This window comes from Pleurodeles waltl, chromosome 3_1 (genome assembly GCF_031143425.1).
Source record: "Pleurodeles waltl isolate 20211129_DDA chromosome 3_1, aPleWal1.hap1.20221129, whole genome shotgun sequence".
NCBI lineage: Eukaryota > Metazoa > Chordata > Amphibia > Caudata > Salamandridae > Pleurodeles > Pleurodeles waltl.
In genome coordinates this window covers 1,656,322,082-1,656,347,648 of record NC_090440.1, presented here as the reverse complement: position 1 = coordinate 1,656,347,648, position 25,567 = coordinate 1,656,322,082, and the positions used below count along the sequence as shown (strand labels likewise).

The window sequence follows — 25,567 nt, the reverse complement described above, 5'->3', positions numbered from 1 at the left end:
CCTGGGTCCCTCCATTGTTTCCTATACAAAACCTGACGAGCATTAGAATTATCTAATTTTGCCACTATCTTACCTCTAAGGGGAACCCTTGGACTCTGCACACTATCTCTTACTTTGAGATAGTATATACAGAGCCAACTTCCTACAAGGTATCATTCTGAACCCAAGCAGTTAAGTGTTCTACAGTGAGATTTGAAAATGGTTGCCAATTGTGAAATCTAGCTGGTGCTGGGATATTGGGCCTGTTTAATTCTTTTTTTTTTGCTAACCCCAAACAGGATGTTTGTTGGACGATGTCATTTAAACATATCATTTGTAAAGGATTATGACATGCTCTAAACAAAGCTTCCGTACTCTGTAATTGCCAATCTTTTGTTCACCTTACATTTTCAATTCTACAGTGTTTTTCCATTGTGCGTAGCCTTTAACAACAACCTGGCAAACAAAGGAATCTGAGTAGATCAATTTTGTCGGTTAGCAATAATTTTCTCATTTTGGAAGGCGGTAATTTAAAATAGTATGACCCAGCATTGCTGGTGTCATGCCCTGTAAAATATGTAAACTTATCTACATATGTTTTGGGACTCCACACAGGTGGTGTTGAACAATGTCCCACTGTGTGTAATTGTAAACTTATCTTGGAGCACTGGTTCGGTGCAGAAAGGAATGTCCATAATGGTGATAGCAAAACATTTCCCAGTAGTTTGCTGTGTTCATATGCACATCTTCACTTTCAAATACAGTGTAGTATTCTAGCTCAGGGAAGTGAGAGGGGACTAGGTACTTACCCGAAGGACCTCTGGGTCTATTGTGCAGGATCTGCCACATGGTGCAATTTGATGTTGTCAATGAAAACAAATCTGTTCTCTCTGGAACCAGACAGCAGTGGTATCAAACAGTTCTGGTACCGTGTATTCCCAGGACAGGAACCGGTGCTCTTTAGGAATCCAGCCTGTTGATATGTTGGCAAATCTCTTATTCCCAAGGTTGAGGCACATGCGGATGAATTCTCATTACGAAATTGCTGTAGCTCCTGTAAAACACTGACTCATTCATTTATGACAAACGGGGTGTCTGCGACCCCTGCACCAGAACCATCAATATCCGGTACATACATAGGTATCCCAAAGAGGACCTCATAGGGGGTGCACCATCCCAAGGACCTTCTGGGTAGAAAATTCAACGCTCTCTGGACCCCGTATAGATGATGAAGCCAACTAGGGCCTGATCCTATAACTTTCTCTGCTAAGGACTGCTTTAGGTCTCGATTCTACCTCTCCACCACGCTGTTTCCCTCTGGATGATAGGCAGAGGAATAATGGAGCTGGACACCCATCGTTCCCATGGTGTCCCTGAATGCCCTAGAGGCAAAGGCAGGGCCCTGGTCCGAATGGAATGTTGCAGATCCATTTGTGCTGATAATGACCGGCAAGTCTTTAATAACAGTGTGAGCGTCAGCCCACCATTGTTGCCGTACCCACAGGAATCAACAGCGACTAAGATGTATTTGTATACACAAGTTGTAAAGGACCATAATGGTCCAGGTACACACATTGCAGTGGTTTGTTTGAGATTAGGAGGGATATCTGCAGTGGACGTTTAATGGTGGACCCTTTGATTAGCTGGCAAATGTCATAACAAAGGACATATTGCTTGGTCTGCTTGTAAAGACCTGGCCACCAAAGGTATTTTTGTAATAGTGATATTGTAGCCGTCACACCTGCGTGAGCAGAAGCGACACCCTCATGCCCTGCATTTATGTGATCTGTTGTCTGTTCTTGGTTGGGGATCACATGATCTCTCACCCTTGGAATGGTTGCAAATGCAATATTCTGGGCACTGAGATGATAGGAATATTTAGCAGGGAATGCTTTTGGTAAAAGCTTGCCATCTGCTGAAGCTTCAACAGCAGCCGGCGTCTCATTATCCAATCTAATCTGAGAACAAGTTATTGCAGCAACCGAAGCCGTAGCAACTGCAGATTTTGCAGCTTCATTAGCCAACATGTTTCCTACAATGTATATTGATGGCCCAATGTATGTACTACATGAGCTTTTGGTAGTCTGTCCCTTAGGTCAGCTACCCTCCCCCACAGGTTTCTGTGTTTGATGGTATTCCCTTTGGAATCTCTGAAGCCATTCTAGCTCCAGTGATTCAGGTAGTCATTAGAGGACAGGACAAAAAATACAAATTGCATACAATCCGGGTTGGTTGGTCAGGATCCGTACGTCCCAGTGCCAGGACAAGAGCCTTAAACTCTGCCTACTGCGCAGTGCTGTGTGTAGGTATTTTGAGTGTGGAATGTACCATCCCTCACATCTCTGCTTACAACTATGCAGGCGGCTGAGTATTGATGTTTACTACCTACAGTTCGTTGTGCTGAACCATCAGTATAGATGATAGTTCGGTATTGGTCTGATGGTAATATATTAGTGGGTGCAGGGTACTCCTGTTCATATTGGAGGAATTCCTTGGTCTGAAGTTTTGGGTCAAATATGTAATCGATATCAGTGGCAGTCGGGTAGATTGCCCATTGAATCCAACGTGGATGGTAATGCTTTTGCATTTGGAACGCTGACTTTGGTGGCCACGTCGAGAGCTGGCACTGGAGTAACAACAATAATGCGTTTCCCTTGGGCAAGAGGCCTCTCCTTGATGACAGCCATCTGTACAGCAGTCAGTGTTTTCTCTGTTGGTGCAAAACGTTGTTCTGCATTGGAATACAAATGTGATTTGTAAGCTATGGGTACTGGGTCACCTTCATTGAATGTGACATAGGTAAAGCCAGTGACACCAGCATTTCTTCTGATGACCAAGTTACTTTTGTTGTCTCCTGTATAAATGTTTTGCTTCAAGCATGTCTTGCTGAAGTTCTCTGAGAATGCTTGAGTGTTCTATTACTGAGTGTTTGCTTGCTTGAGAAATCTGGATGAATTAAATCATAAAGGTTGTATGCGCTGTGCATAATCAGCTATGCATGTTCTGCTAAAGTTAAAGAAACCCAGCAATGACTGCAATTTCTTAATGGTATTTGGAGGTTAAAGTTGAGCGCATTTTTTTTTTTAGAAATTGCGGGCCAGGCTCTTTCCTTCATCTGATAGTTCGTATCTCAGAAATTGAACACTCAAAAAAGCAATTTTTGTTTTTCTGAAATTGAATTTGTAGCCCTGGACTGTGAATCCTAACATGATCCAATCTACCCTGCCAGATGTATGTTGAGGTTGTCATCTGTGAGATAAATGCCTCTGGATCAGTCTCAGTTACTTGGGCTGAAAACAACCCAGGGCTGTTCTTATACCTTTGTGGCAAATGACAGTGCTGCTGCAAGCCTAATGAGCTAAGGGCACTGGTTTGAACACTGGAGTTTCCAAGGCAGCTCTCTCTCAGAGACTATTTCCATCTCGAGAGGTAACCCGGCATCCTGTACACCTTTCCGCCAATACCACTCCTGCCCAGAGTTGTCAATAAAATCAGGAACGACTATGCCCAAGTCATCTTTGTGTCTTCAGATCAGGCATGAAGAGTCTGGTATCCCAAGCTGTTAAGCATGACCATCGGTCCTCCAGTCAGGCTGCATCTATGGAAGTATCTCCAGTCACAGCAACAGGGGACAGTTCTCCACCCAAACCTGTGCACTCTCCACCTTTATGCGTGGAGATTGAGCTGTGACAGTTGACAGCTTTTGACCTTCTTCCCAATGTGTGGAACGTTATCGTTGTAGCCAGGCATCCCTCCACTGAGTCTGTATATGCCAGCCAATGTGACAAGTTTGTGTTATGGTATGCCTCTTATAACATTGATCCCCTTTCTGAGTCCCGCACGCACTCTCTTTAAGTCACTCACAGTGGCTAGATTCCTTAAAGACCTGCAACATACGTTTACCCCCTGCCCTTCTTAATGCCTCTGTAGGACTTCCATTTAGTTCCCACTTTTCTCATGTGTCCACCATTCGAGCCTCCCCACAGTTGTCCCCTTATGCTCTAGACTTTAAAAACTGCCTTCTTAGTGGCCATAAAATTGACAGGAGGATAAGCCCCCACCACCAAAACCACACCTCCCCACCCCTCCCCATCCATACCCATGCGCTTGTGAGCTCACTCCACCAGAGTCACAGCTGCAACCATTTGTTAGCGTGCAGTGTCCTGGACAGATGCCAGGCAGCAACGTGGGCTTCACTGCAAACATTCACCAAGCGCCACTGCCTGGATAGTTAGGTCCATCATGACGGGCGCTTTGCCCATTTGGTCCTGCAGAACTTTGTGGTCTAATTGTTTTCGCAGTCTTATCTCCTGGGAGGTGTTGCTTGGGTATCTATTCTAAGGTAAGGAATCAGCGGCTAGAAGTCTCTATCACATCAACAAGTTACTTACCTTTGGTATTGCTTTATCTGGTAGATACTCTGTCTAGCAGCAGATTCTTTACCGACCCTCCCATCCTCCCCATGCTGCGAAACAATTGCGGTATGGGAATAGCCCTGCAAGGGCCTTAGGTTTTTTCTCACCAGTGGTCATTGCTTATTGTGGCTCCTCGTTCCTGGCATGGAAAGTCGTGAAAGTAACTGACGTCAGCGTGCTGAGGTGGCTACTATATAGGTATCGCACACATCATTTCCGGCGCAGCCAAAGACCGCATGCGGAGCCGAATTATGCCACCTACTGGCATTCACGGGTACTGCTCCAAGTTTTTCCAGATCCATTCTGACTCCTGGGGGTAATTCTAAGGCAAGAAATCTGTGGCTAGCTAGTCTCTCTACCAGGTAAGGCGTTACCGAAGGTAAGTAACTTATTACTTTCCTCTCCATTTCTTAGATAAGGGTGGGAAGGTGTTGAAGTAATGTCCTTGCCCTTGAACAAGGCAGTGTATTTTCTTTATTGGGGCCTGAACAACTAACTACTCGTCTCCAGACCCTTTGCAAGGCCAGGGAAGAGTTCCATTTTGGTACCCACTGGAGCCTGATGGGGTGGTGTGCCTATGGAGCCTGCCTGGAAGGGGACTGAGAGTACAAAACTATTTTTTTTCTTTATTCGTCTCTTCAGCCTATTACAGGCCTGGAAGGGATCGCCATGTGTGTACCTTCATGCTGAGCTGCTTCTTTTCTGTGAGGGTAGTGGGCGGATGGAGGAGAATCCACTGTATTCATATTTTTTGTGCTATGGATTATTCGTTATAGTCACTTTTTTTGCTTGCATCATTGACATGACTATAAGAATTCTCCAAATAAAAGAAAAACGCCAAATATTGTAAGGGCTTAGAGCTTTTGAAATTTGATGGTTTCATCTAGCTGTTTTGAAATTTTGCGCGACGGAAGTTTCTATTGTGAAACCAATGTTAAATTGAAAATCCATACGTTTTCCTACCCCTATATAACGTTTGTACTGTTTTTATGATCTGCACCAAATATGGCATGTTCAGGGCGTTTGTTATGAACGGGGATTCCCCTAGATTTCATGTGGATAGCAAAGTTATTACTTGTTCAAAAGTGGGACTTCTAGTGACGTGAGATGTCAGTCTTACCTACAGAATGCATGATTGCACTTGTAATTGTAAACAGTGGCAGTCATCCGTGATGTGGAGGGCCATCATCGGACACCTCTTCCCTTTGGTTTCTCGTTCACTGGACGCCATGAAGTATTTTCCCTGTTTCCTCTCAACGGCATGCGTGCCCTATATATTGCTCACTAATTCTCGCCCACCGCTTTGCTTCTCTCTTGCATTCCTTTCTACGGCTCCCGGTTATTCTAATGAGGCTGCGGCGCCCTACTAGATCCAAACATTGCGGGCTAGATCAATCCTAAATGAAAAGAATGCAGGGTTTAGTGACTGTCTTGCAAACATACTCCCAAAATTCGAGCACACCAGTCTGCTGTTAGCTAGTGCAGTCTACCAAAAATCGTGTAATTGGAAATTAATTTATGCTCGTTATCAGCAATAACAGAGGCGACATTTATCAAAATGGCAATTAATCCGAAGCCTACCAAGAGCGGGTCTTTCCCAGTGGATTGCGTGAATAAAATGTTGAGCGCTCATGCTGGCGACATGTTTGCCTGCCTTGATGCAGTAGCTTAACGCAGGCAGGAGGGCATCAGCAGTAAAAGATAGTAGTCTGCCCGAGGAAGTATCTTGTGCAGTGAGAGCTCAAGGGGTAAAGAAAAATGTGGTACATTGCCGGAGGCTCTGTTCAGTCATACTGCGTTGAAATTGTATGTAGCATGCTGTTGTCAAGTGTGCGTGTATCGTATTAAGGTAGGATATTTAGAAAAAAATATTTAACTTGTAAAAAGCCTATGCTTCACAATGAAGTGGTGGCCAATGGAGCCAGGTATGTTTTCATTGTTTAGCTACTGCGTTTATGACAATCTGTGATGTGCAGGGCTCCTTGGGGTCTGTATATAATTTTATCACTTGATTTTAAAAGTGTATTTCGTATTGCTCTGGGATTTTAGATTATCTGTTCTGCATTTTCATTGTACAGCACTTTGGTACGATTTTACTATTGGGAATGTATTGGCCTTTTGTAAAAAGTAAATAAATACAAGTCTTTGCAATACATGAACATAAGTGAGAAAGTAAATTGAAAGTGATCTGTTTTGTATTGCTGACCCTACATATGAACAAGTGTTTATCTCTGTGCACTATTGGTATGTTTTTGTAGATGCTCCATTTTGATTCACTCCCTTTGTGGCCCATTATCTGCTACCGTGTAATCCTTTCACACCCCTGATCTGCACACGATGATCATGTTCCTTAAATCAGCCGTGTCCGGTTAAACTGCCACATCAAACAAAGCACCCAGATCTTGGTTCATATATTTGCACATCTCCATCCAAACTCGTTCCACTAATTATGTGCCCCATAGGACCTTTTCATTTTGCAGATCATCCTCCACCTGTTACCCACCGCCCACCATCAAAACTCTGCTTTTTCTTCCAGACACTGGAAAGATTAGTCTCCAGTACTTTCATACTCCATCTTTTCTCAAAGAATTTACTTACCCACTGCCGTTCATGCCTCTTTAACCTCCAGATAAACTGCTCTCACACAACTTAAATTGCTGCTCATCACAATCGAATTTCTTCCAACATCATGCTCTTTGATGTAGTAGCTCTTCTCAACACTGTTGGTCATCCTGCTCTCCGATCTTAGGTAGGAGCTCTGGACTTAACAGGACTGGCAGAGGGGTTCACTTTATACCTCTTCAGTCACTTGTGATAAAGACATCAACACATGTCCAGTGTGTCCCTCGCAGAGTTCTGTCTTTGATCCTCTATTTTTCTCACCATACACCACCCCCCTTGGTTAATAGCTTCTGATAACACCATTACACTTAAAATACGACATTTGTTCCACTTTCCCACTCTTACACCTTTCCTCCAGTTACATGTCTCTGACTGCCTTACTGTTAACCGAAATGGGTGACACCGTGATCACTCATGCTGAACTGCTTTAAACTAAAGTCCTGTGTGTCCTCTGCCCATCAGCATTCATATTTCTTAGGAGCTTTATCCAGTTTATCCCAGACTCTTTCAGCCACAACATTGGTGGCCTCTCCAGCTCATTGGTGAAAATGAAAGCATTTATAGCAACACATCTAGTGCTTTCAGTTACTGAACTTGACATAATCTCACAAGTGCAATTCAACGTAGCCAAAACACTTAAAATGCATTAGTATTCAGTAGATTGTATTACTTCAGTTGTCTTCTGCTAGGCCTCCCGAAATACTCATTTACGCCATTAGACAAGGTCCTAAACTTTTCTGTCAGGACTCTGTACAATCTACTGAGGCATATCTGCATCTTATACCACCACTAAGCCAGGTGGCTCATCACCAAGAACAGGGTCACGTGCAACCTGTTGATACTAATATTCAAAGCAATAAATTGTAGAGGACAGAACTATCACTCTGACATTTTTTTCTCCCTTAAACACCAACAGAGAATGTAAATTCCGCCAGTGATGACCTTCCAGTTACACCCAAGCCTCATTGCCCTGCCTCTAATTTCTGGTCCTTCTACATTCCAGGCCACTCTACATTGAAACTCCCTGATACCAGACAATCCCCTTCCCTCTCTGCAAGATTTCAAAATAGCATTGAAGTGACTGGCCTCTGTGATCTTCTGTGTATTAGTATATAGCCATGATATTTCGCTACCTAATCAATTGTTTTGTCTTATATACTTGGTTGTTTTTTTGCTAATCATAGCCCTATAACGGTTACAAATATTCCTAACTTTAACTTTTGTGTCTCTAAATATGCTGTCCCACCGATCTGCGTACTGCCATTGTAGCAATGTAAAATGTTTCTGTGCTAAACGCATAAAAATGAGGAAATAAGTGGAAGTGGCGATAGCAGAGCATCGGGTGTGCTATGATTTTAAGATATACACATAAATTGCTAATAAAACTGATAGTTATGAAAACATTTTTTAAAGAACATGGCTTTAATTCGCTACACAAATGATTGTTTGAGTTCGTTTTCTATTTTCTCAGTCCATTAAGATACGCATAGTCTGCACTAATGTCTCTAGATCATTTTTGCAAAGGTCATCTAAATGTGCACAAGCCAGTAGTTGTGTTTGTAGACAGGCTGCGTTCGACTGCATTGGAAATGAAGTTGGATGGCGAAAGAGTCGTTAACACTTGCATATTGTTATTTCACGGGTGATGCTCTTCGGTAATAGTTTTGCGCCCTCTGCTTTGTCGGCATTTACGATAGTCCGCCAGTCAAATCCCATTTTGCTGCGCTTCGTGAGCAGGGATGTTTTCTTATCCACCCCGCTCAAACTACTTTGTCGGTTTACATTACAATGCATAAACAGGAAAATCTGTTGCGAGCTGTGTGGGTATTTCATGGCAGGCAAAAGCATTTTGTAAAGATGCCTGACGCACTCATTGCTCATTAGCATCCCCGTTTTTTCCCAGATACTGCAAGAAAGTCTTGCGTGTAGGAGGACCGGGGGTGGACTGAAAGGAGAGAGCTCAGTAACAGCGAGGAGCTGCTGAAGTGGATTTTCTCGTCCCGTGATTGGGCCTCCTCCCTGTTGTCGCTGCTGTAACGCAGTGTGACTGCCTTAGTCCCTCCCCCTCGGCTTCCTCGCGCCGGGGAGAGCAGATGTACTTAGACCCAGATTATATGCAGTGTGTGAGCATCCTTGCTGGCTAAATTAGCATCACAATATTGAATGGAGGCGTCTCTCTTGGAAAATTAACAATTGGCTGCTTTTTGTTTCTTCATGAGGTGGATGTTCAGACTTTGTTTCGTGTCTGAGATTTGCCTAGGTTTTTAACCGAACGCACGTAATGGAGCGTGTTGGAAATCTGAGGAAGCAGGAATCGTCCGTTAATTGAAACGTCAGAGGTTATTTATGAAGTGCTTTCCAGTGGTTTCTTTGGTCTGTATTTTCTTCTCTACCTTGAGCAGTTTGGACTCTTAGGAAGGCATCAAACGTTATTTATTTCGCTCTCTTGGGGGGTTTAGGTGTAGAACAGATACTAGCGGGGGGGGGTGACTGTTCCGTTGGAAATTCAAAATGCCGTCCATAGAGTCCTGGACAGTTAATAAAGCGGCTAAGTCTCCAGCTCCCAGTCGAAAACAAGGCGCTCATCGAAAGAATGTGTTGGTGTCTTCATTGCGAATGAAACTTGAATCTCAAAAGTCGTCGGTGACATTCTGGCAACCTCTGAAACTCTTTGCTTATTCACAGCTGACGTCCCTGGTAAGAAGAGCGACGCTGAAGGAAAACGAGCACATTCCCAAATATGAAAAGGTCCATAATTTTAAGGTAAGGAAACATAACGTATTATGTGTTTTTGTTTTAATGAACAGCATGGCATAATATAGAAATTGTTAAAATTGTAGCCACCAATGAAATGTAATTAATACAGGAAATGTTCCGTATTAAGAGATTGATTAGCAGATTAAACAGATTGTATGTCCGATTGTGTTCTTTGCCGATAAATAGGTATGGATGAAAAGTTTGTATTCTTGTGAATGTCATTGAACTGGTGATTATTTCTGCTTGGTGCGGGATGCACATGGAATGGGCCGTTTAATCATCCCCTACACACTGTAACATGTAGGCTCTCCCCACGGAGTTTCTATTGTGTAACATTTTTCGTCAGGTCCTATACTAGCTCTGTCTCCTCTCAGCGGCATCCGCACTTTTAAAGTGAATTTTCATTTGAGTTCAATCTAATTCCCAGCTTTTCACCAATATATGGGCGTATCCTACAGATTTTGCGGGATCAGCAAATGTGACACTCCGCAAAGTTTGCAAACTTCTGAGACTGAAAGTTGACAGCCGTCAGCAGAGAGGGGCTGAGGTGTTTATTTTGAACGGCTGCCAAATCTTTCTTAAACACACACACTTAGCCCGCACCCATTAAAGGGGAGTGTGTTCCGTTCTATTATTATTTTGGGTACATTTTGGAGCCCTTTGGTAGTTGTGCAAAGGGAAATCTAAAACTGACGCCATCCCATAGTCACATCTGCTGTGAGAAGATCAGTCATTGCTCTCGAATACTTGGAAGTAACCATAGTTTCTTAACCTCATTTATCAAACTCCGAGGAAGTTTTGAGATTGAAGAAACTAGATTGTCTCATTTAACTGCTTCAAAACCACAGGCTCACCTCATCTTTCACGAACAAAGCAAGTGGTACCCACTAAAGACGACCCACAGTGCTAACTTGTTCTCTTTACTCCAAATATTGTTTTATACAAACAAAAAACATTGTGTGCCAGAAACTGAGGTAGCTGTGAACTTTCCATGTTCTTTCATTGGGTGCAGTGGATTCTTATAAAGATACGGATTAGAGAAATGCAGATGAAATGGCCTTGTTGTGATTAAAAAAAAAAAAAAAGTGGTAGTCTCTTATATAAAGGAACATTTGGGAAGCGTGGGTGAGTTACTTCAAGGAAGACAGCTAAGATAAGTTCATTAGCACTTTTACAATCTGTCCCTTTTTCTTGAGCTCCCACTGTCCTTCCACTGTACAGATTATCTGTTACTTCCTCTGTGTATCCTGTTTTGGGTCCAGGGTTTCTTAGTATCAAAGGTACAATTATTAATTCACTGCCTTTACCTTAACACTGCCACTGATTATCTCAGTAGCAACGCTTTTTGCACCCATACGCTGTGCTTACTTGTAGTCTTGTGCCCATTTCACTAGTCTAATTAAATTCTATGACCACAGTATTGATGTGTGTACCCCCACATGTTGGTTATTCGCTTTACTCATTGCTGTTAATCTTTATCCATTTCCTCTGCTAGCTATCTCCATGAACCCCCCCTTTCTTTAACATCTGGTATCTCACCAGCCTCATGTAATCAACAAAGAATGATAAATAATTAAATACATGCATACATTGAGTGGCTTTGGGTCACCCTCTCCATCCATTGGTCAGTTCAAGTTTTACATTTCAAATTTGTATACAAAGCATATTGCCCATATGTGCAGGCAGCATCGTATTTTCCTTTATTTTTGCGGCATATGCTTGAAATAAAATATATAAATATATTTGATCATTGCACCAGCTTGCCAAGTCCATGCCTATAGACTTTACCAATGATGATTAATGTAGTGCTATACCCTGCTCCGGGCAAAATCTCATATTCATATAATCTGTTTTATTCATGGTCCTTCCTAATCTTTTGTGGTGATACTAGCATAGGTCTTTCCCATAGCTACTTCTGTGAAATCTTAAGTACTACTTCACCTCTCTCCTTCTTTTGAGGCCTTAATACATGTTATTCCTTAGTCACTTCTGCAACAATTTAGAACCACCTCTAATAACACTTTATGCACTATCAATCTGCTGTTATACTCAATTCCTAGTTTATTTTTTTAATGATTTACAGTAGATGGGTTTCCTCTCACCACGATTTGTTTTAGAAGGTTCTACTCCTATGGTGATTTCATGCTAGCATCCTGTAACACTGAACAGCCAGTAGTATGCCTAGTTGTATTGTTGGAATAATTTGTCAGATGGGGTGTTCCATTTGCATTAAGCTCTATCCCCAATACTTGTAGGATTGAGTACTCTGGATATGTCTTACATCTAATTTTCAGGTATGCCCAATACTCCAGCGACTAGAGAATTCCAGTTCTTTGGTTTTGTCATTGTTGACCTCAGATTTGTTCGTTTGCAGTATGTACTCAGTTTGTTCAGTGTACATTGTAGGCAGACACTGGTGTAGTCTAAATGTGCAGTATTGTTGATTTAAAGCCACAGGGCCCATTCAATTTAGGGGATCAGACTATATGATTACTTAACACTTCTTTGTTGTCTGCCATAGATTGAATATAAGGGGTGCTAAAATGCATCTTTGCTTAAGGCAATGGTTGATAAATATTTGTTAGGCAATGAAAATGTCAAATTGTTACATTGACGTCTATCCAGTTGTTGAAATATAGGGTAATAATTGGTTTTAATAATTTACTAAGGATTCACAATTTAGTTAATTTTGCCCAGAGTAAGCCTATATCATTGCTTTCAAATGCTTTCTTGATATCAGTAGGGCAGACATTTAGTTGCCCTTCTTTTTGTACTGATTTGTAACAGCTAGGGACAAGGCCACAACGTTTTCAATGGTTCCTCAATCAGTCTTAACACCACTCGGTAAGTCCTGTGTTAGATATAGGGTTGTTGTGAAAAGTAATTCCTGAGAGTGGTCTTGAAAGACCCTTGAATACATCTAGCACCGTTAAGTCCCCCATTCTTGGCAACCGTGTTGCACATTATTCATCACCCTCAATCTTCTCGTATCAGTTCCAAAAGGGTCGAGTCAAAGGAAACACAACTTGGTTTTCCGTCTATTGCTGGCACCCCATGCATCTGCTGCACACCTCCGTTTATTTTTATTCTGTCATTTGATGATCTTTAGATCCTCTAATAATTATTTAGGTTTTCATGAGTACCAGTATTTGTTGTTCTTCTATTTATTCGATGTGGCAAGTTTGTTGCTGTCTTTTACTTTTAACATTTCACTACAGTTTTCTTCAGAGCTTTAGGTAATTGCTATTCACACAGCACAGATATAATTGACACATGAAAAGGAATAATAATGATAATACCGGGAACACTTAACTGATTGTAAAGAGCTTAGAGGGTTAGAAAGAGAAAGATGGCAAACTGAAGGAAACTAAAAATTCAAAGCGTCTTCTGATAATATCTGAAGCTACTTTGGGGGCGTTTGTAGGTTTATTTTTGGACCCAGAAGCGAGTGCCCTATTCAGAGTGGCAGGTAAGGGGAGAGCTTCTTCCTTTTATGTTTGCCTTCTTGGTCATAAATTCTGTATCTCGTGTTTACTAATACTATTTTGGGGTTGACACTGCTGTTTGGTGCAGTTATTTAGCAGTTCCCCTATGTGTCATTTAGCATAAGCAACAGGCCCCTCTTGTACTTTTTCGTTGTTTTGGCACCCGATGCAAGGTACGCTTTTTGTATGATGGGCAAAGTACTTTTAAAGGATGAGAGCTCCTGTGGTTTGGTTTTTTTTTTTGTAGTTACCCCCTCTCCATCTCACCTGGCTTAATTATCAAGACCTTGTCCCATGGGATTTCTTTTCAGCCATCTTGCGACCATTCCAGAGGGGTGAGAAAATCAAACGAGGGACACTGAGAATGCCGAGAGGAGTCCCCGCAGTGAACATAAGGGACTGAGGTTTCTTGCCAAAACATCCCTCCCATCTTATACACACTTAGATGCGTCCCCCAGCACCTGTCCACCACCCCTTTTACCTTATCTCACAACAGACTGCCTATGCAAGACCAGACAATCTTATAGCAGTCCGCATGACCTCTGCACATAGGGCCACAAGCTCTTTGGAGCCCATACTGCTTCCTTTTTTGCATTCCTTTCAACCCCCCCGACCCCACCCCCTTTGATTTCATCCATAAGTATTTCTTTATGATCCAGCCTTAATCAATTTGTTAGTCTTTCTCCTAATCATTCTGGGGCCTAGAACGACCCTGGTAAGAGTACTTTGATAACACTTCAGTTTTGGAAAGGGGTCCCTGCATAGGTGTTATGTAACATATCCTGCTCTTCACTGCTTTATAAAAGGCAGGGGTCGTACAAGAAGTCTGTTGATTCAGCTTCTGGCGAAGTAATGTAAACACGTCCTGTTTTTAGGGAAGGAATGTAATGATGTCAAAAGCAGGACAGATCAAGCACCCCTTTTAATGCTGTATTGTATTTTGCCTGTGGGAGGTATGCCTGTTCATAGCTATGTATCGAGAGAGAGAAGTGCACTACATTTCACATTTTAAGATAAATTATACGGTATATTTTGGTATGCAGTGACAGAGCAGCTCTTCCTGTAAATTGTGCAATGCTTAAAAATAACTGAAGTAAAATAACAAACAAGACGAGAAGGATGAAAAATGTACACTCTCTGTCTGGTCTGTTGTTCCCATGATTCACATATGCCACCTGTTTTTCCTGGAAGCCATGGCGTCATTGTTTAAAGACCTCTGATTCTTGTTACTCACGGTGTCCTGTGCAATGATTGGAAATGGAAGAACTTTCATCAGAATGGATTTTCCAGCACACTCGGCTCATAATGCACGAAGACACCTGAAAATAGACAACCAACAATTTCCCTGAATTTGAAATATTTTCACGTAATTAGTAGTAATCTTGGTGCTCTACGCTGATATCAACCCTAACTTGTGAGGAATGTCATTTCCTCACAGTCAAGATGTCATTTGAAAATAACCTCACATATAGCTGAAATGATGCTGTCGCTGATAATACAGCAGTGTTGTCGAGGGGGGATTAAGTTGTGTACAATATTTTTCCTTTTTTTGAGGGACTTCTGTGAAATAAATTTTAAGTGTTTAGTACACTGGAAAAGTTGACTGATTTGTGCACATGCTTACTGCAAACATACAATAGCAATTCTTAAATAGTTATTCGAGCTAAGACTCTGCTTCATGTGGTGAAAAATAAAAACACATTTTTGTGCCCGGCATTAAGTATTTTAGAAACTGCCATTTTACCTGCTTATATTCTTGAACATGTTTTAACATTTCAAATGACATATGTTATTTATTGAAAACAGGACCATTAATTGACTTGTGTGCTTTGTGTTAATGTTTAAAATTATGTTTTTTTTTTTTACAGGTGCACACATTCAGAGGTCCCCACTGGTGCGAGTACTGTGCTAATTTCATGTGGGGCTTGATTGCCCAGGGAGTGAAATGTGCAGGTACCTGTAAACCATTCTGATTGCATGTGTTTTCCAAATTACCTTATTTAAGTTTACATGATTGTTTGAACGTCATAGTTATTAGAAAAAATGTTTTCTAAACAGTTCAGGAAACACATTTTTTTACCACAGACATCGCATAGAACATGATGAAACAAGCATGCTGAAAATTACCTGCTAGTGCTTAATTTGTGCTGGTGTTGCTTGTACTTATTCTGCATAGCCTGGAAGCCCAAGCTGGTATATGCCACAATACACCTGTGATATTGCCTTGAGTCCCCATCCACCTCTCATCAATTGGCAGTACTACTGTAACTCCACAGTCCAAAGTCAGGAGAGTTACTGAGAGGCTCGTCCAGTCTGCTACGATGCTGGTCCATACACATCTGAACAGGCGCCTCTCATTGGCTGATTGGAGTTGACCTGGTCGGGGTTTGATGGATAATACCCAGCTCAGGCCTGGCGCTAGTGTTGCAGTGTCTCTCTCATGCCTGCCCTATTAATAATGTCCAGGGAGGTCTATCTGGCTTGTTAGTGCCACTGCCAGCCTGCCATTCCTGACCATGGCCTCCATTAGCCTGCCAGTCCCCAGCCTCTAGCAACTTGCCGGTGGTTTGCACCACAGCCACAGCTTCCTCCAGCCAGTGCCCAGCACTCATGACAGCGGCACAAGTGACAAGACTATTTGGTTGATTGTGCAGTGGCAGACCATGGTATAGTGTGCGTGTAGTAGTGCACCTGTTGGCTGCACAGCCAGCACTGTACTGGTGAAATCAAGTGACCCAGCAAAATGGCTGACCGTGATGGGCATGGCAGTCCCACCACACCTGAACGCAGGCAGAAAAGGGGTACAGTCCTGAGTTGATCAAGTCATATTTGATTGCATTACAAGATGGCGACGCTGCAATAAAAACAAAGAAATGAGAAGTTGACCTACTTCTGATGTGCAACGCATCTGAAGTTAACCTATATCAGATTCCAGCCTCCATTCCTTATTTGTAGTGTCAGTGTAGTGTTGTGACAGAGAAAAAAGGTTTAATACAAAATAACTTTGTTATATTTGTGACAATATACTGGGTTCTCATGTTGCTGCACATAAGGCGTGAGTATTTTCCAAAGTCGTCTTATTTTCCTTTTATTCAGATATTTGTTCTGCTTTTTTCGTTCTTTATATTGAACTACAAGACTTACTATTCTACATATATAGAAAAGGGATAACTGGTTTCTGCACGTTTGCAAACCTCGCCTTCCTAGAAATGCATTGAAACCCACTGTTGGCAGTTATTAGATCTTAGGTATACTCTCAACGACAACTCATCTAGTTGTGCTGGTCTCCATTAATACATTACAATTTTAGTTAAAACATCGATTCCTTTAAATTTAACCTGGTTACGTTTTCAAAGACTTTGTTAAATATGGAGTTTCTGATTTAGGGTGGTCACATTTTGGAGCTGTTTTCTGAAAAATGCACTTTGTTCTTTAATGGAGAAGGACATGTTCCACCTTTTTATGAAAGAATTTCTCACAATAATAGACATGGTACAAACAGAGTGAAGATTTTCCTTGGCACTGTTTCCATTCCAACTGTTATGAAATGTATTAACAAAGCCAATAGAAGTTTTAAGGAACGTTTGCAAATAGTAAATCATCTTGTTTTATTTGCAAACCCTGTGAGTATTGGGTAATACTGGGTCTTGCAAAGTTTATTGAATTTTGATTCTTCACATTTAAGTATCAGCAAATTCATTAAATACTGAAGCTTTAAATAAAGTTGAAGATTCAGGGAATAACAAAATGTCAGAAAGGGTAGAGGAGCAACATAATTCGTTAAGCTATTAGATTTGTTGTATTCACCCCAGCGCTTCCCTTCCCTTGCAACGTGAAGCAGCATGGAAGTGTGCACTGTCAGTCCTATATAAGTGCAGTTCAGAATTTTGGGCCCTGGCCTTAATTGTTATTTATTTATTGACAAATGAACTACTGAGCTGTTCAAAATAAAGCAGTGTTGAAAGACCTAAATCCTCATTTTTCTCCTAACACTGCTGTGGTTTAGTTCCTGTGACGGAAACACATCATGTTTGTATATAGATAAAGATAAATCTTTGTGTGCTGTGGATATCCAGAATATGTACATTGATATACATTGATAGCTTGAATAGCTACTGCTAAATTTAAAAAGTCAAAGTGAGTTTAAATTGTAGCAGAAATATATTGACCAGAAATATATTGACAGCAATATGTTTGAAGAGAACGACATAGGATAATGAATGTTACCAGAATTGTAGTTGAGTGAATAAAATATAGGAAGCCTTAAAAAACGGAGTCCTTGGGCCTGATTTAGAGTTTGGTGGAAGGGTTACTCTGTCACAAACATGTTGGATATCCCATACACCATATTACGATCTTCAGAAGCCATAATTGGATCGCAGCACGGTGGACAGGTTATCCGTCACATTTGTAATGGAGTAACTCCCTCAGCAAAACTCTAAATCAAGCCCCTAATCTGTATTGATGGTGGTAGATGTATTCATTCAAGGTCTAGTTATCCGAATAGTAGCTACAATTTTTTAAGTGGCTTTAAAATGCTGAACTCTTAATAGTAGCACGACAGGCTATCAACATTTTGCCTATTGTTTCATATATTGATTTACTCATACCATGAGTAAATTCAATTATTACAATAAACCCAGCCTCTTATTGTTCATATTGGCGTTTGTGTGATTGGGGTCTTTTGTATGATTCAAGAAATACAAGAAAAGTAAGCTCGCATCTAGGTGAAAACCTGTCTGGCTTTAGGGAGCACAACATCACATATTACCCAATGTTAGAAGAACCCAAACTCCCCAGATACGTTTACGGAAATATGAAAGCATTTTCCTCTTTTCACACTCTTTCAACCAACCTTTCAGAGCACATCAGAGTCCTGTGTGACCTAAAGGACCCTAAAAGATATAGGTCAGTATCAACTGTCCACTTCCTAATGGAGACCCCAGAAAAGGCGGCAATAATTTAACTGCAGGGTTATTGTAACTTTCACAGGATAATGAAAAAATGGCAATGCAAACATTAACCAATGTAGGGAAACTAAAGTGGCTTCAATAGACACCAACTCTTTCTACTTGAAAACCCAGAATAAAGATGAATCTGCATTTTTATGTCGCTTGCCTGAAATGCAATCTTCAATAGACTTGTCTCTATCACTACTAGGCAAAGAAAGATGGCTGGGTGTCGGAGCAATAGGCCTATTTTTTTCCATTTCTGAATCTGCATACTTCTAGGGTTGTAGCAGTTGATGATGAGTGGTCTCCCCTTTTACCATTTTTATCAGTCAAGTACAACCATTACATCATTTATTAGTTTATGGAAAAATAATATTCTTCAACTGTGATAACAATATCCCTTAAATTTTCCATCTCATAAACGGTCAAGAAACAGTTTAAAAATCTATTGATTAAATATTCCTAAAAATTGAACAGTGGACGAATGCCTTAGCTCAACTTTAGTGAGGACCACACTGAATTCTGCTGATTGGCACAGATTTTTTTTTAAGGAACAACTAAAACAGATGCCTTTTCTCCAATACAGGATCTGCACAAATTAGACCATAGTGACAAGTTCAAGACTTTAGGAGTCTACTTTGTGTTATGCATGTGCATATAAGAAACAAACATTAATTGCAGGTCACCTACAGCTCCAACACTATAGCTGTTTTGAATATTCCATGAAGTGAACAATTTTTTCCAGCATTCATGAAGTTAATATTGGCTTCCAGTTTAAGTTTAAGTAACATTCAAAACCCTGATTCTGACATAGAAAACTTTATTTGAGAATTCTCCACTGTATCTTAATGACAAGATTGCAAATTTCTATCCCCGCCAGTGACTAAAAAACGGCAGAGGAGGAGGTAGCTATTTTCCTATTCCAGTAAATAGTTTATGGGGTGAGCTGGTGGGTGAAATAAGATCTGTGGAACAACTGTTACCCTTCCAGATGAATATAAAATGTCGTATTATAATGGCTGATTTGCCACGTGGGTCTTTTATAAGCACTTAAATACATGTTGGCTTTTTCGTGGTACACAAAAAAAGAAATACGTTTGTATAGATGAGGCAAAGTACTGAAACCAGGTAGCATAGAGCAACCATCCGTTTGCATTAAAGGCTGAATGGACTGAAAACACAAACTTAAATTCTGTTGTCTGAGAGATAGATTATCAGAGAGTTTAAAGCTACCAAGACCAACCAATGATATTGATTCATTAGAAAGTGAGCAGCAGCATTCCATGCCCGGTGGTTGTAGCTTGGTCTGAATTCATTTGAGATGAACCATAAGAGTTCCCTTGGTATAACCCAGCTGGGGCACCACCAAGGGCAAGGGTTAACTCTAACCTTTAAAGTTTGCACAATTCTTGGTTATATGCTTGAAGCAAGAGACTCTTTAAATTATAAACATGTGGGAGCCTCCTTGGTACACATGAAGGAAGCTTTGCATTTCTGCTGTCCCGAACCTTTGAAACCGCGTGGGCTCCAGTGAAGAAAGTTGAAGATGAACCTACAATGTCTCAGACAGAAAATCCTTATCTTGACCACTTTTGCAGCATTAGCTTCTATAGTTGTAATCAGGCCAGCTAGTAACCTAGATGGATTAGGGTTAAAACAAGACACCAACAACACTGAGTATATTTAATGATTGCCTATGGAAGTGTTTTGTTACTAAATGTTTCTATGTGGCACAAATAGCAGAGAGTCTTTCGTCTGAGACTGCAGGGTCTCCAGTGGAGGGTTCACACTATTGAGAGGTGTCTAGGTCCTCTGGCCTATTAATGTGTTCTGTGGTTGGCGATGTTGCCTTCCAACCAACACCATTTCAAAGACCAGGAACTGAGGAAGTACCTTTACCTATATAAAATGTTATGTGTGTCTATTTGCTGGTGGCAGAACTCCTCAGTGGCGAGAGTCTCTGCCCAGATCGGGTATAGTGGTAAGAGCTGGGGGTGATGGTGTGTTTGATGTGCTACTGTGTGTGTGTGTTTTAATATGACGTGGTTTACTTTGATGTGTGTGTTGTGCTCTCTGATTCAGTCTCATAAAAATATTTGAATACCTCACTCTAACTGTGTGGAAAATATTTGCCTTTGCTTTGATTACTTCCTGACTTGACTACTGCAACCACCTTTATGCTGGTTGTTCAAAGCCGCTGCTTCATAAACTTCATATGGTACAGCATGCGATGGCCAGATTGGTGCTCAAACTCCCTAAACAGAGTTCTGCATCAGAAGCGCTTAGAAGATTGCATTGGTTACCAATCCACAAAAGAGTCCTATTTAAGATCTTTGTCCTGGTTTTATAAATTTACTCTATTCTACTGGCCCTAAATACCTCACTGACCAATTTTCCCACCATAGGGCTCAGAGGATGTTAAGATCCTCTAATGATAACTTCCTAAAACTCTCTAATTTCACACGTAAATCACAGGGTGGAAAATCTTTCAGGGTCCTAGGAGCCAAAGGCTGGAATAAACTTCCAATTGTGCTTCTATTTACAGACAATGAGGCCAACTTTAAAAAAAATAGCTTCAAGACATGGCTCTTTCTTGCACCTGATACTCTGTCACTCCTTTTTAAAATCTTTTTATTCAGTTTTCATTACAATTATACACAACACACACTTATGCACATTAAAACAATACACAACAAAAACAGTACAGTGGCATGGTATCATGTATCAACATATAAAAATCAGTTAAAACAAAATGGGTGAGGGGAGGGGTCTCAGGTGGAGGTCAGGGAACAAGAGGTTCAGAGCAACATCCAGCATACACACTCACTTCGGTGTCTTAGATGGGTTATTGTGCAGGGGGAAACCACCCACAATGCCTAGGGGGATTCACTTGAAGTGGAGGGAGCAGTAGAGTCTGGGCAAGGGGGAGGATGGGGTAGGTGCCTGTTCCTCCAGCCCAATCTCATTCCCTGACAACACGGGGGGCAGCATTATCTGCGGCTGACGCATCAGTGCCTGAGTCGCCTCCCTGATTACCCAATCTGTCCAGCATGCTTCCCCCTTACTCGAGTTCATGCTCTGCACTGTTGTCAGTGCGGAAGACTACACTCTTCTGCTGTTGCCAACTCCAACAATTCCGCGAGCCATTTAAACACAGTTGGGGGGGCAGAGGATGGGGTTCTGACTAGCCCAATGTATAGCTATGCGAAGTCTCGCCAGTATTATTCCCAATTGTGCGAATCTATACTGCACTGCATCATCGGGTGTTGTAGGGACATCATAGAGTAATTATTTAACATTTTCTTGGTAATGATCTTGGGCATATTTAATGTTCACACCTTTGCTTTGTAATGCAGGATGAGCTTGTCTCTTTGAATGCTATGTACAGTGGCTTTAGGAGGGAAGGGGGGGCGGGAAGCACACACACACACACACACTCATTCCTTTACACACAGACACGCACGCACATCCATTAACACTCATACCATTGAAACATGCACGCACGCACCAAACATTCATTTTAAAACATCATACACACTCACTCTTTCACACACGCATGCATGCACATCCATTAACAACACTCATAACACTCAAACATGCACGCGCGCACCAAACATTCAATTTAAAACATCACACACACTTACCTTCAGCCTCCAGGTCCCAGGAGGGTTGGGACTGCTGCCTTCCTAAGGTCAGCCAATGAGGGAAGGCAGCAGTCCCAGCCTCGTCACAGAGTGGGATGGGGTCAGTGAGACTGTTGACCCCACCCCACTCTGTGATGAAGTGTCACTGATTGACACTCGCCCTGGGCGCTTCAGGGATTAAACCTGAAGCGCCAGGGCGAGTGTCAATGAGTGACGCTTTCCTCATCACCCAAGGGAGGGCCTAGAGGCACCTTTGCTGAGCTGAGGAGCTCACCCCCAAAGGAGCAGTGACCTCCTCGGCCCAGCAAAGTTCAGCTCAGGCAGCCAGGAGTCTGCGCAAATCGCGCATGGCTTACTCCCGGCTGTCTGAGCTGAAAATGAAGAGTGTCATCCTGACAGACCCTCTTGATGAGGGGCAAAAGGTAGAGGGGCGTGACCCCTCCGCCCTAAAGGACGGGCCGCCACTGGCTATGTATCCAAATGCACAATTTACTTTTTTGCTCATTGCGAAATGTTGAAATGGCTCCCCGCTATTGACTGTAACCCAAAGATGGAGAGTGCTTCCTGCCAAGTCATCTGTGACTGCACAGTTTGAAGATTTTCAGTTAGACAGTATAGCGTAGCAATACAACATATGACAATCCAGATCTTTTTTTTTTGTAAAGGTGGTGTTCCTCTTAATGAGTTTTTTCTTCGTAATTTACAGAGACTGAAACGTGCTACGTAGCCAACATATAATTATCCACCAAACCCAAAGTCAATTCTAAGGTCTATCCTTTAATTTACCACTTACATTTTTCTTATATTTTCTATGTTATTTATCTTAAAACAATTGTCTATTGTTCGTAAACATAGTATTACTGATAGTTAACCAGTAACCCATAACAAAACATCTCATCTGGTTTTAAACCATTTATCAGCTCCGTTGAGGAACTTTAAGAGGGGCGAGGAAAACCAAAGTACTCAGTACATGCCAATATAGAAGATGCCATTTCTTACTGCTTTCTCCACTACAGTATAGCTACCTTCCAGAGTAATCACAATGAAGAGAACCAAATGTCAGTAATTCTTGCTCCTAGCTTGTACTGCCATTGCTTTGGAAGGACCTAGCTCCGACAGTTGCTGTCATAATGGAGTGATCAGTGGTGTATTATCATTATGGTTGTGCTTGGATTGTTCCGGTTTACTCTTCTTATGGACATCACCACATTGTCGACTGATTACCCCTTCCACATGTTTACAATCTTCACCATTCAAAGGTGTAAATTAGTGCCACACCAAGTACTCTGCCTGTCCAGATCGACGAACCACCACTGCTTGCAAGGATGCTTCATTGTTATGTCAATCAGGTGGTTGCCCATCCTCCATACCTTACCCAGCATTAGCCATCATACAACGTCAGACTGAAATATAAATGAAAGTTAGCTTTTCACATATCACCAGAAGTTGTCCAGCTGTGAGAGAGTAACCAAATGTTTTTCCAAATAAAAATAATTTGCTTTACAATGAAAAATTAAAGACAGTTTAATTATGTCCACAGTTTACAACTTTTACCATTGTAAATTACATATACAACTAAAGAACGTTCTATGAATCGAAACCACTGTCTCTTCTGACGATTACCCCGGCTGTATCTTAAACATATTAAATGGTAATTTCAAATTAATTACAGAGGGGGTAGCGCGAGAAAAAGGTTGCTGTGACAGCACGTAATTCCCAAATTCAGAGCTTTATTGTTCATAGAACCTATTACGTGATGTTCAGTCAACTCGTTTTCCTATAATGCATTTTTGATTACACCACATGAAAAACTAATCAGTTTGCCCAACTGGTTCAGAAAAAGTCATTTCCCAGTTTATTGTACAATATATGTTTTGAAATGGCTGGATTCCATTCTCAAATGTACAGAAGGTGCTGAAGTGTGAAATATCTGTCCCGCGAGTCACACAGCTTCTGACCTTTAGCTACTGAGTGCAGTCTCGGGCGCCAGGACTGTGATCTTTATTAAAGGATGGTGGAATAAAGCTTTCGGCACTGATGGGAAACTCAGTCATCCTTCTTCCGAAAAAGACTATGGAAACGCAAGGCATGATTTGTTTGCAGTATAGAAGCAAGGTCTCTAAAAAGGTATTCTTTTTTCAACAATTTATGTAAGGGATTTGTTGTTTCTCATATGGATACTGTGATTGTGCCTCAGTAAAAGGAGTGGTGAAGATATGCCTTTGGTGAGACTGTTCGTGTGACACTGAAGCATGTATTGGCTGCCTTGCAGCAAAATGTCTTATTTGTCATTTTATTGAGGAGGCCTCATCAATTCAAAAAATCATAAAAGGAATCGGGAGCCAAACTTTTGATTTTTACATTTCAAATAAGTCCCGTGACGCTGCTCAGTCTCGAATCTGTCCTCTTTCACAGACTAAAATTTTGAGAACCCTGCCAAATTACGTCTCAAATACAGTAGGCTCAGTGGGGACGTGTCACAAAGAAGAATGTAAAAGTCTGAAATCTGTGGGTCATTGGTTTCCCCCATGCTTCGTTTAGGTTTCCAGCTTTTCCGAGATGTAGTAAAAAATATCCAGGAGTACACAAGGAATTAAAACAAAATGTAGAGTTGCATGCATACTTCTACTATGCTGTCCTATGTATACCTTTACAGAATATTCACTTAAGTTTTGCAAGCATTTGCATTAGCACATAACTTTTTGTCCATTTTTTTCTACTTCTGGAAAGCTGTAAAATAATTTGCTTTAGGAACCTCATTAAATAAGGTGCTTAAGTGTTTTTACACTACTACTATATGCTTTACTTCAGTGTTTTGTTACCAAAGTTAGATGCAGAAATTCGGGTGAAAAACCATTGAGATCTTTTGTGGTTATTCACAGGTTTGACTCTGTGGGCGTTTACTACCTCCCAGAGACTAACACAAAGTCACTCTATCTGGAACACCCGGTTTCCCCACCCCTAACTCTAATAACTTCCATACCATGCGTATAGGCTTTCCTAAATAGCAAGTTCCATCTTTCGGTGTAAATATGTGCAGATCTCAATAATGTGAATTAGGGCGAGGAGTTTATTCCTACAGAGCACGTTTTTTGTGTACTTAAGTAGAACTTCCGTGCACAGAAATGTTTTGTGACCCACCCCCCTTAGAGCCTTGCTGAGAGTGGATACGATCTGGAGGAATAAGCCATTTTATGAACATTAATATTAGTTTCTGCTTTAAAGAATGAGTCTTGGCAAAGTTATTGAAACGAGTAATCCAGGCCGGATGTTTTTAATGAAATACAAAATTTGTTTAAGGACCTATTCTCGGACGTTTATTATAAACAAGATAAAATAACATTATAAATAGTTTTGTATGATCTTATAAGGGTTTTCAAAATAAAATTCAGAGGAAACTGCCAGACTAGAACACATGCTTTTATATTCCAATGGTGAAACATAGATCGTTTGCTGCTTTTTTAAAACAAATCGAATTAAAACCCTGTGTGTCGGATTTTGCGGCAAACTGTCTTTGTATACACTGAGTAAATAACGTTTGGGAGAAAACTACAATATTTATTTATGTATTTATTTATTCGGTTACAAAATGTAAAATATATTTTGCCATTTGATATGTTCCTTGTAATCTAGAATACAGAATGAAAATAGGTTTTCACGACTTTCCAGAGGTTAAGCAAGCTGTGGTAGGCTCTTTATCAACTGGTTATAGA

The 25,567-nt window shown here is 41.2% G+C and overlaps 1 protein-coding gene across 1 annotated transcript in view; it reads left to right on the top strand.

Annotated features, from left to right (window-relative positions):
- The window catches only part of CHN1 (chimerin 1), a 300,327-nt gene that overhangs the window by 192,297 nt on the left and 82,463 nt on the right, over window positions 1-25,567 (top strand). The window contains exons 7-8 of the mRNA XM_069225390.1: window positions 9,702-9,779; window positions 15,127-15,211. Of these exons, the coding sequence (XP_069081491.1) occupies window positions 9,702-9,779; window positions 15,127-15,211 (163 nt within the window). The remainder of the gene's footprint in view (window positions 1-9,701; window positions 9,780-15,126; window positions 15,212-25,567) is intronic.